The sequence below is a fragment of the Tyto alba genome, unplaced genomic scaffold (assembly GCF_018691265.1).
Source record: "Tyto alba isolate M040663 unplaced genomic scaffold, T.alba_DEE_v4.0 Super-Scaffold_19, whole genome shotgun sequence".
NCBI classification, from domain to species: domain Eukaryota; kingdom Metazoa; phylum Chordata; class Aves; order Strigiformes; family Tytonidae; genus Tyto; species Tyto alba.
The window spans coordinates 2929793-2942101 of NW_024881281.1; the positions used below are offsets into that span (position 1 = coordinate 2929793).

General features: G+C 36.5%; 1 protein-coding gene across 4 annotated transcripts in view; it reads right to left on the minus strand.

Moving 5' to 3' along the window:
* USP32 (ubiquitin specific peptidase 32) overlaps positions 1-12309 on the minus strand; it is an 80988-nt gene that overhangs the window by 34009 nt on the left and 34670 nt on the right. For 3 of the 4 annotated variants that reach the window (XM_042791486.1, XM_042791485.1, XM_042791484.1), the window contains exons 5-6: positions 11716-11875; positions 971-1102 (exon numbers count right to left, since the gene is read on the minus strand). In XM_042791486.1, the coding sequence (XP_042647420.1) occupies positions 971-1102; positions 11716-11875 (292 nt within the window). Of the gene's footprint in view, positions 1-970; positions 1103-5270; positions 5514-11715; positions 11876-12309 lie in introns of those variants that run through there. The other variant, XM_033004777.2, reaches the window with a different exon arrangement.

The following is a 12309-nucleotide window of genomic DNA, read 5'->3' on the forward strand; positions in this document are numbered from 1 at the left end:
CTGAATACCATTGCAAATTTGTCCTCAAGGGATTTAAGAGTTTTAGTTACCAGCCTTCAAAGGATTTAAGAGTTCTATTTATTCAGCACATATAACTTTTTTTATCCTAGAATTTTATTTTTTTTTTTAGTGATGACTCAGTTGCACTATCCACAGAAGTCATATAGAATGACCAGAAACTATGCAAGTTTCCCCCCAGCAGCTGTATAAATTTATATCACTTAAGTAGATAAAACGCACTACTCAATATCCCTGTTGACCTGAACATAAGTCCTGATGTTTTAACAGCTTGCACCTACTGCAGATGAATTTCTCATTTTTTACTTACTGCTGCCACTTGTCAGTAAAGCTGACCATGGGCTGATAAAAAATCGTCACTCTAGGACTACAGACAAAAACTAGCACATAAGTAGAATGTTACTTACTGTCCTTACATTGTGCAGTAAATGGCAATTAGACAACTTCAACCTCCAGTTATTACCAGAGTGGCTTCAACTTGAAAGACCAGCTTGGTTATGAACATGTCTGCATTGCAACATACAGGTCCTCCTGACCAAGCCTTATGAACAAAATCTTTCTTAACTTTCACCAGCAGGGAAGACTGTTTCTTTACCTGCATGGTACAACTTCTGTCTTGCATACTGAATTATCATTTAACAGATGAAACTCACATCTATCAGTTTAAAAAATGGTCTTCTCCTATCTCATTCAGGGACAGCAATGTCTTTTGTCATTACAGAATCTTCAGGAACCCAAAATTTTAAGCAACTACAGGGCAAAAAAAATCACACATGAAGTCTGACGTGTTTCCTGACAACTAATAAAAATACAACACACAGAAGCATTGCTTGCTTCATCATTCCAGATTTTCCAACAAACAGAGATTTCTCAGGCACCTTTTCTCATTTTCAAACATTCCAAAACACCACAGCAGCATCACTTCCTCACACGTTTGATCAAAGTTCCATACCTTCACTCAGAGATGGATGAATAGGTGGGGAAACTAAAGGGGCAAATGTTTCTAAATCAAAACGTCCAGTTCTTGATTGAGCTTTTAGCAGCCAGTATCGTTTTTCAAGATCAATGATGTCAGATTCTTCCACTGTATAATCAACAAAAACAAAAGAAATTTTTGGTAATATCTATACCATGTTAGAATTCAGTACTAAATAAAAATGCAGTATTACTTTGTCACAAAGACAAATGATACTAATTTTTTTATGCCTGACTCCTGCATATAAAAATTAAAAGTACGAGCAGTAGAGAAATAAAGTTCCAATTTTACCTCATCTACAGAATCTTCTTACCTATTCACCATCTAGGAGTTCTACATCAATAACACAACAACATCACAAGTGTTTAGAAATACAGAAATGAACTGTTCCCAATCCCAAAGGCTCAAGCAGTCTCTTCATTTTCACATATTTCTTCTTCATGAATTGAACAGGTAGATTATATGTGCAATATCTTATTTTCCCAAGGTATCCAGTACTTAAATCCTCTAAAAAGATGCAAAGTAGCATTGTAAAAAAAAATCCCTGAACTCTTATAAAAAAAAAAAAAAAGTAGTAGTTGGCTGCTCTTGAAAAATTCCTAATTGAAATTTTTAGCCTTCTTATACAGTAATAAGGCTAAATTTTGATGTGATATTTAAACATTGTATCTCAGCATTAATTTCTTCCAAATACAGAATACTTTGTTTCGCTTTATTATTTACACTACAGATGCACTTAGAAAATCAGTTGACACTGGGGAGTGTTTATACAAACCTTGAAGACACTTCATATGGAGAAACATAGAAGCTAATTGAAAGGGGGGAAAAACAAAACCCCAAAACCAACAATGAGTAAAACAAAGATTGTAGGCAAAGGTGAATAAAAACAGCCAGAGGAAGAACTTGTGTTCTCCTTCAAAGCATTGTATTCAAATGCTGGTCTTTGGCAAATTCAAATTATGTTTTATCCTTGAAACTAAATATATATATAAAAATATTAAGTTTCTGCTCAACAATATTTTTAGGCTTTTTACATATGCAAGTGTGTCACAATACTGCTTTAGGTCACTGTAAATTAATTGGTTCTCAAATAGATATGTAATGACAAAGCTGTCTATATTAAGAACCGCTACGTGTGATCCCATTCCCAGATGGTTCTGAGTCTTTAAATCCACGCCAGCTTTCTAATAGGTTTAACTTGAGCTATTTGGCCTGGTTTAGTCTACAGAAACAATAATAATCCTGTAAAGCTTAAGAACAGAAGAGATCCAAAAAAAGTTATATGTCAAACTGAAATGTTATTGATTTCTTTTTCCTATTTCTGTCATTAGGAGTAGTGATTTAATCAGAATAATAATTTAGGGTAACCTACAATAAGCATGAACATGTTGTAACTACCCAGCAGATACATCACATAACGCATCAAAACCGACACAATACCTTACTTGCATCAGCAGAAAGTTTGGAAAAATGTTAACAGAAGATTAGTATCTGAAGTAGAGTTGGAAGAGTGGAAGGGGGTTGCATCCTCCTGTAAAATAATTCTAGATAGTCTAACTAGAAAAGTAACACCAGTGAGAACATGTCCTCTTCCTCTGTACACTCCGTGCGTCACCACACAGACTAGCACGCAGAGCAGCCCCACCAAAGCTGCCGTTCAGGGGTCACGTTAAGCAAACACAACTTCAGGCTACAGAGGAAGTTCACCTTCCCCCTTCGCCCCAGGCACCTGCTGCAGCATCCTCACTTGCATCCTTATCAGCTACTGTGCATTTACATAGTAAGTGAGATAAGAGAAATGACCCAGAAGAAAAACTAAACTGGTTTTGGTTCTCCTCTGCCCATCCTTTGGGTTGGAAGAGACTATTCAAGATGATCTAGTCCCAACCCCCTGCCGTGGGCTGGGACATCTTCAACTAGCCCAGGCTGCTCAGAGCCTCGTCCTACCCGGCCTTGAATGTTTCCTGGGATGGAGCATCTACCACCTCTCTGAGCGACCTGGGCCCACGCTTCACCACCCTCATCATTAAAAATGTGATACTTACATCTAGTCTGAACCTATCCTCTTTCAGTTTAAAGTCATTACTGCTTGTCCTATCGCTACAGGCCCTACTAAAAAGTCTGTCCCCAATACGTAAAAAAGCAGTAATCTAAACATATAAAGGAACATTATTCTACTAGAAATCAATAAAGAGAAATCGAGTAGTTATTTCTTTGAGGATCAACATATAGAAATAACATAGTGCTTAGGACTGCCACAGATGGAAGCAGCTTCATGACCCTAAGAACAGTCAAGTGAAGTAGAACGGCATCTGGTATATTCCAAGAAATACAGGGGTGTCTTGATGATTTAATGACATACCTGCCCCCCAACAGTCAGCATATCAACAGATGAGAGAAAATCTCCCAAATAAAATACACTTTCCCCTCAATCTTGTGGCCTCTATGGGTATCAGGGTGCTTACAGTACTGATAAGAAAGAGCTTGCAAGATATGACATTAGGACCAGAGGACCAGTATTCTGCAGGAACTACAAGAAAAAGTATATTCACGGAGTTTCAAAATCAGAAATAAACAAAAAGTAAAATAACAAATGAAAACTAAACGCCACTTTATGAGACAGAACCTAAAGCACATTAAGAGAATCACAGTACTATTACAGTACCTAAACAACTGCACATAAAGGGCAAGTATGTACTGTCATTTGGAAGAACTGCACATACACATTATTGCTCTCATTAGCAAATACAAAATTATGCTAACTCTCTTGAGCATGAGCATGTAATTCACTTTGTTTTCTTTTAATCTACCTTTGTGACTAGGAAGGATAACAAATGTACTAGTTGCACTTCATTCTTGATATGATGTAACACTAAGAATATTCAAAAAACATGAGGAAGCTCACATCTTTCCTGAAGAGTAAATGTGCAGAAACTCGCTTTCACTTGCAGGTGCACTGTTTATCTTTAGTAATTAAGAACTGAAAGATTGTTTCATTTTGCCAGAGAACCTTTCTCAAATATCTATAGTAGAAGGTAGTTGTGCTCCATTTTTTAAATTGTACTTCACAGATAGTTTCTACAGTGCCAACTTTATTGCTTTATTATTGTAATCTCAGAAAATAAAGGTTATCAGAAAGCATCTTATCTGCATTTCTGTCGAGCAGTGGCTGAAATTACATAGTCATCTAAAAGACAAAGAATTTTCAAATAATCATCCTCAAAAGAATAGCTGATCAGTATTAGCATAAGTGCTACACTGATATTACAGCCAAGGCAGGTCCAGTGTATTGACTTTCCACAGAAGAGCCAAACATTTTTAAAAAGTAAAACTGGCTGATTAGACTTACACAACTTAGGTTGAATACAAGTAAAAATGTGACAAAAGAATATTTTTCATTCATAGTAACAATGAATTGCAACTCACTGCAATAGTTTTACTTATATAAAATACAGAAAGGTTTATTGGATTATAGCACACATGAACTTTTAACTCTGCAGTTGAAAAGCCAACTGTTACATAATTTGATTTCTCCAGAGTGATTTTTTTACACATAATCTTGTAAATCAGTCTCAGGATATGTAGTACACCATCTATTCCACCATAAATGTAAACTAAAAGAAATCTCCTGCAATTTATTATATATACACGTAATCATGTTTGTTACTGAGGTTTAAATGAAGCATGATGAAAGCAGATTGAACTTATTATCCAAACATACTAATGTGTATGAAAAAAATGACATATTCTAAAGAGGTTTTATATAGATAAAGGACTTTACCTTTTCAAGGTATAAATTTTTTTTTCCTAATGTCTGCTCAAATCACATCAGGAAGTGTGAACTGGGCTTTCATTCAGTAGTTCAAATTTTAAATAACTTATGGTTATTTTTAAAAATATATCTTATATATACAGTATAGTCCAAAACATCAGAACAGACTGGCTTTCTAGGCCAAGTATTCATTTTTATCAATTAAACACGATACAATTATTTATTTGTCACATGGAGATAGTACGCACCTGTGAAATTTAACCATATACCATAGCTTACTACTGTATGCTATTTTAGCTCTCCCTCATCACTCATCCATTAAAAATATGAAAAACTTTCAGATCTGTAAAATTATGAGTAGTGTTTCTTAGTTCAATTCTCTAAGAATTAGACAAGTATGAACGGAAGAAAGAGAATGTCAAGTACACCTCAAGCTACAGTCTTCATATTGTAAAGGAAGAGCAGGTATTTTTAATATATTTTAAAACTTTAATTTTTACCCACCTATTGGTACAATCCTCTCTGGTTCACAGCAGTAGAAGCATACCATATTCCCAACATTTTAACTGAAACTTGGTTTGGTTTACTGTTTACCATGATATCCTCTATGCAAAACCCAGTTCCCAGTCGCAGAGAGAGCTCTTCATCCTGCGACGGCTGAGTCAGAACCAGAGACAGAATGACTGAACACCCAACAGCATTTCTGATTAAACACCCTTGTTTGGTGCTTTCAAATTACACACAGAAGACTCTGGGACCTGGGCACAGCGAGCTGCTTTGCAAGACATAAAATAGCCTGGGAACTAAGAGGATAACAAAGTGGCAAGATGCAGATTAAGTGACACTGAGGCTTTTTCTTATTGGCCTAGTCTGCTGTAATGCTTTCCTATTTATTTTTTTTTTCCTAACTGAAAAACAGACACACAGAGAAGGAAATATTATAACTTGAACCGAGATCCTTGTATGTGAGATGTCTCTCCAGACAGCTGTCTAGCAGAATATAGTGTATCGCAGCCTTACGACGGAAACCCGTACAGAAGAGGTATTCAACACTACAGTTCCTCTCAAAGCACAAGTGTTCGCACACTTGGAAGAAAATAGCACAGAATGAAATATGCTCTTAAAGGCACCTTTAATAAATCTGAAATCTTCAGAATTGTCTTCTAGTGGCCTTCCATACATCATTAAGAGGTGGTGTTTCAAAAGTGGGTACCACAACTGAAGTGGTCAAGCTACAGAACATGTATTTAACATCCTTTTAATGTGAGCAGAGTTAAGCTATCACTTAATTTCACTTTCCTTTTACAGACTCACATTTTCATCTTGCAATAAAGTCCTACGGGTTTATAGATCCACCTCTGACACAGGAGGTTACTTCCACAACATTCAGTTTCAATTTTATACTGTTTCAGAAACTCATCCTTCCATTTCAACCATGTTGTCTGGTTATCCAGGGCTTTTCTCATTTATTATGTTGAATTAGTGATAACTGTATGTTCTCAAATATAATTATTATGCTGATTACACACTGTCTTACTGCCTCTCAGTACGTAAGAGCTGTCAGAAAAAGCAGGAACATTCTGATGAATTTTTCTGACGACAGAAGAGAGTCTCTTCAATTCAAAAGAGAATTGGGATGCTATTTAATAAGAACTCAGTGACACAAGAACCAGATAACAAAGAAGTACAAATTACGTGATCTGTCAGTTTGAAACCAGTAACCCCTCTGATAAACTGGGAGCATTCTCCCCATGAAAAAGGGCTGAAAACCCAAGTATGTAAGCTCATCACATGACACAAAGACAAACCAAAATGACTCAGTCATGACAAAGGAACCACCTCCTATGCTGCAGCAGCAGAAATATTTACAGCCAACTGAAGGAAACCAATGAGGTCTCACCTGGAGTCACTGTGACAGCAGTGCATCACCCAAGTCTGAGATGGAACAGGGGGATGGAGCACCTGGTCTGAAATGACCTCAGCTGGGCTCATTTTACTTCAACAAAAAGGTCAAGAAGAAACATAAGAGTCACTTGCGCTTATACTGAATGGTAAAAAGGAAGGAGAGCAGAGACTGTCTGAAAGCAAGGACTGTGTTGACAGAAAATTAAGACATAAACTGCCTGCAAATACTTGTAGATGTACTGGGATAATTTTCCCCAACTGGATAAAAAAACCAAAACAACGAAAAAAAAAAAGACAAACCAACAAACCCAATCAAAAACCAAACACCAAAACCAGTAAGCCTCAGTATCTTATGAAAGGAACGATACAGTGACCCCCAGGGTCTGTACTTGGTGGGACAGGAGACACTTCCATCTGTCTCGTGTTCCTGTACGTCTGTCTGCCAAGCTAAGGCACAGAAAGCTCCACTTTGCAGGCAGCATGGAGCGGGTTCCACTCTGATGCTTACAAGAGTACAAACCAGCCAGGGCAGGCGACCAAATTACATCCTCCAGTGGCTGAGAATTGTTGTATTACTGAATTACTGCATTTGGACGTCGAGTACCAGAGAAGATTAGGTGTTTAATTTGTAATTATTAAGGATGTATAATGACTTGGGGGAATACGCCCCTACAGAGAATTTTAGCATTAGTAGTAGTCCCTGACAGAATTAATCTTTGATTTACAAGCTCCACTGCAGTGCTATTCAATACAATGGTTTTTTTATTAAATTTTAAAAAATAACCAAAAGGTAGCCGATCATACTACAAAACTGAGACAATCCAAACTACTGCTAGTTAGTCAGTATTCAGCTGTAGGAGACTCAGATCCCTGAAACTGGTTTTTAGGAACAAAGGTCCAAGAGAAACTTAAGTTATTTTAGTAGGTTTCAAATGAAATGATTCATATTTATGATTTAAGTGAAATGGAACAAAATTTGATTAAAAGCAGCAAGTGTGTGCAACTTCCTGTAACTTTAAAATTTCATTTCTAATTATGTGTTAAGAAATACAATTAAAGTCATCTGCATACCAAAATAAATGTTATTTACAAATTAAAAATGAGAATGTCTTTGTTTCCCTGATAGCTTGGCTCATTAGGCAAATTTAAATGGAGTCGCTGATGCTTTGCAATAAAATGTTCGCTGTCTGTTTCTAAATCAATGTTAATAACTTCCACTATTTTTATCACTGCGATTTTTCATGTCTCTGACATAGTATTCAGGACGTTTGACGGAAGCGCCCGGTGCGAGGAGGGAAGGCTGGGCAGGAGGCCCTGGAGCCCGAGCCAGGAGAGGGTGGTGTGCTGCGGCTCAGCCCCGCTCCAGCAGCCAGGTCAGAAATTCAGCACCGCACTAGCAAGTTCCACAAATCAGTTTTCATTCTACCGTAGAAGCAATTTAAAAACCTTTCACTCTTTCACTGTATTTGCTAAACAACAGTGTTTGCCTGGGTTTACTAAATATTATTTCATATTTGTTCTCCCAGAAGGCAACCATTATCCTAGGTAAAAGTATTAAGAACAAGACTTCCTTTAGAGAAAAGGAACTGTCCTAACAGCTCTTCCTGTTTTACCTGTTCAGCTGTGTTAAGAATACTTCTGTACTAAATTTCTTATTCTATAGACTGACCTGATTAGACTGCAATTATTAAACTTAAAAAAACAAAACAGCAAGGCCCCAAGAATTCATACTTTACTGCAATTACTTCCAAGTGCTCAAGCACTTACATTTTCTCTACTTTTGCATCTGTTGTATGAGATTCCTATACTGTCTCAACTCACAAGGGAAATCATCGGATACATTATAAAGAAAGTATTTGTCCAGACCTGGGGGAGGCTGGTTAGTTCACCAGTTCATCCTCTTACTACTATCTTAAATTCCTGTCAGTTTTCCGTATCTGTCATTTGAAAGGTAAGAGCCTGCAGACATCATAACTACTTGCTAGTTTTCTTATTACAACATTTAACTGGAAAATTAACAAAAATACACTAAAATTAAATTTCTTCTAGAAGTCCAAACATCACTGTCATAGGACCTTTCCAAATCTGCTGAAGTATACTGAGCCTGTGGACAGTATGCAGTTTGAAACATTTGACTGATTCAAAAATACATGCAAGCTCCATAGTTTCCTGGAATACAGTGAAAAGCCTGACCCCAAATCTGACATGCTCTTGAAGATTCAGTACCCACTTTAAACACACCCAAATATTTTATTTCAGCTTTTTAATTCTAACAGTGGAAAAAATATTTTTTCACTCAGTTCTACCTTCATTACTCTCAGCCAATGGCTTATAAAAGTAAGGTGTCGTTAAAGAAACAGAGATCACCACCAACTACTAGAAAAACCTGAATCTCCCAGTAGTCTAATGTAACATATAGCAACAGAAATTAGTATTTTTTTTCAGAAGTTAAATTTTTTTCCCTATGAGAACATAGGTTGTGTTGAAAGACCCAGCAAAGACCCAAAACTCTGCAAACACATTTCAGGAGGCTTTAAAAATCTGGTAACTTCTCCAACAGAACACGTAACCATATGAACTAGCACAGGTATAAGAGCAACCACGCATGCACGTTTCCTAGGAAAGAAAGAAGATTAAGCACTCCCTTCTGTAATTCAGTTTACAGTATCAGATGCCACAATATACAGGACTGTTATGAAATTATTATAAACCAACTTGATCACAGATTAAAACCAAATAAAGGAATATTACTTGAACTTCTAACCTTGAAATATGAGGAATTACAAGATACAGCTAAGAGGCAGAGTGAGCTGATTTCAGGACTGACATTTTCAACAAAGATGATGGCTGCGCTGAGGCAGGATCACCGAGTCTGCCATGAAAATTTAAATAAAGAGCAAGACAGTTGCTTCATGAAGGAGTCAGTATGTGTAAAAGCAATTAAGCAAGACTCCAGACTGTACAGCTGAAGATGTCCAAGAGGTAACTGGAAGGTAGAGGGGACAGTAGTCATTAAATGGAAAACAGACTACGCTCCTGCGGAAGGCATGCTTGGGAAAGGATTACGAGGCTGAAATGGTAGCAGAGACACCGTGATTAGTTGATAGGTCCCTGCAATCAAAAAGGCTCAAATGTAAACTGAGATACTTGAAGCAATTGGATTTGATAGAGACTGATTAAGTAACTGGGATTTTGTTAAGACAAAGGCTGGGAAATTTTAGATGAGAAGATGAAAATACACTCTCTACAAAATGAAAAGAAAAAAAAAGTAACTAGTACAGTAGAAACAAATATGGCATGGAACCACCTGAACAATATTTTTCCAAGAATCAGAACAGATTTTGACCTCATTCATTTTTTTCTCATATGCTTCTCATCCAGTCTCCTTAATTTAGTTTTTAATTATAGCACTTCGGTCTTTCTCTAATTCTCTATCTAAAACTGAATAAATCTCTTGGCCTGTAAGTTGAAGAAAGGCAGGCTTTCCTCTTGATACAAGAACACAGGTGTGTGTTGACTAAAGCAGAATATTATGCTCTTCAGTCTAAAGTTCATTTATTTATTGAATCATTTATTTTTCACATCTGAAATAGCTGAGAACACAGTTGACGGCCCGGCTGCAAGATGTTAACAGTGACAGGTCTATCAAAAACAGAAGAAGTGAGAACAACATTCAGTATGAATTAAAATCCATTAAACAGAGGCTCTTAAAAATTAAAATTTATAATTATAAACCTCAGTTTCAGTATAAATAAGCTTTCTGCAAAAAGCACGATACAGACTGTTCAGAAAAAGTTTCAATTTCAATGAAAAAAAAATCAGTGTAAAGCTCTGAGGTAATATCCAGAGGCCTGGGGTAAAGCTTTCTTTGAACACTGAGGGCAAAGAAGTCTTGACAAGCTTGGAGGCATGGCAGATCTCAATTTGATACAGCTTGAGAGATTTTTCCCAGGGCTGAAGTCTAGAAAATTCAAAGAGGGCTTGGGTTTTTTTCTTTTAGCATACCTCTTTCTCTACATTGTCTCTTAGACCTCAGAGTATTTAGTGGTCTTCTGTAACCTCAATGTCTGCTGCAGTCTCTCATGTAATTCAAATAAACTACCTGTCTATAAACTTCTAATTTTATTATGCATCTTCATTTCAGATGGTCAGAACAGAATTTCAATACTCATATTTAAAACCAAGAGAAAAAACTGTATAGTGCTTTATTCAAGTAACCCACCCATTAAAGAGATTAAATGCCATGCTGACACCAACAAAGAAAATCTATGTGAGGACATAAAGCACAACAAGATTGCTCAAATCACTGACATATCAATAGCAAACACCCTTCTCCTAGGGATACCAAAGTCCCTTTATTGTAAAATGTATGCTTACATTACACTTCCACCTCAAGTATAATTTATCAGCTTTTTGTTTTTACATTTAATTTAAAAAACAGCTGTTTCTTCTTTTACGTTAACATAGACATAAGGAAGCACTTGTTCCTTGGGGTCAAATCCTGAGAAGTCTTTTCTTTAGTTAATTTAGTTCCCTGACTATATCACATGCCAGGAATATTACTTATTGTACTGCAGAAAGCAAAATAAGAGGTAATACTTATTTTTGAAACAAGCATTATTTTCAGAACTGTCTGAATAGTTTTACGATCCACTCTATCTGAAAGACCAAGTACAAAACCAGTATTAATGTCAAGTTACTTTAGATAAACGTATTGGTCAAAGAGAAGATATTTTCCTTTTTACTTTTTTAATTTGCTCGGTAGCAAATTTCTACCATGAGAAGCGTTGTAATCTCAGTATCGTCGTCTCTTAAAAATAATGACCCACAGTGTCCTTGTACAGAACAATGTTTTACATGTCACAGCACAAAAAGCAGATAACAAATTAGCACGGAGAAGAAATTTATCTCACTGAATAGAACTGTATGTATCTCATCAGAGTAGTGAGACTTAACGAACAACTATGGCAAGGCAACAGTTTATGTCTGTGAACTCTGAAACAGTTTTTAAAAATGTGCATAATAACAAGCATCATTTACTTACAGTGTGTGACTCCAGCCAGGGTCTGGTAGAAGGTGGGGGTATCACTATCATCAGTGAGTGTCACATACACACCTCCAGACAGCAGCCAGCGGGAGAACGTGAAAGCATCTTTGTTGTGCAACAGCCAAACCCTGAACTTCTCATAGTTTACCTTTTCACCCTGTAAGAAACACAAGAATATGTGAGCTGTTTTTCTCTGCTTTCTCAGTACCAGTGAACAGGAACCGTCCAGCTGTATGAACAAGAATTGGGACAATCTATAAAAATAAGCACTAAAATATTTTTTTTCTTTGGAGCCATGCCTGTTTTTCCATTTTATTCTGAAATACAGCACTGGGAGGGAAATTGGACTCCTCAGCTCTCTCTGCATTTCAACCACCTACTCAATGTGGCCTTTGGAAAGTAATTTACTCTGAACCTCAGGTTAAAGGGATTAGAAGAAAAATGGTTACTTACAACTCTAAATAACAGAGATTATTTTTAATTTAAATTTATTATGATAGATAAAAGCTCTTATGTGCCAAATAACAGGTGCTACAAAATCATAAACATTCTGTTATATCTATGCAAGTATATAAACACTTAACACAGAAA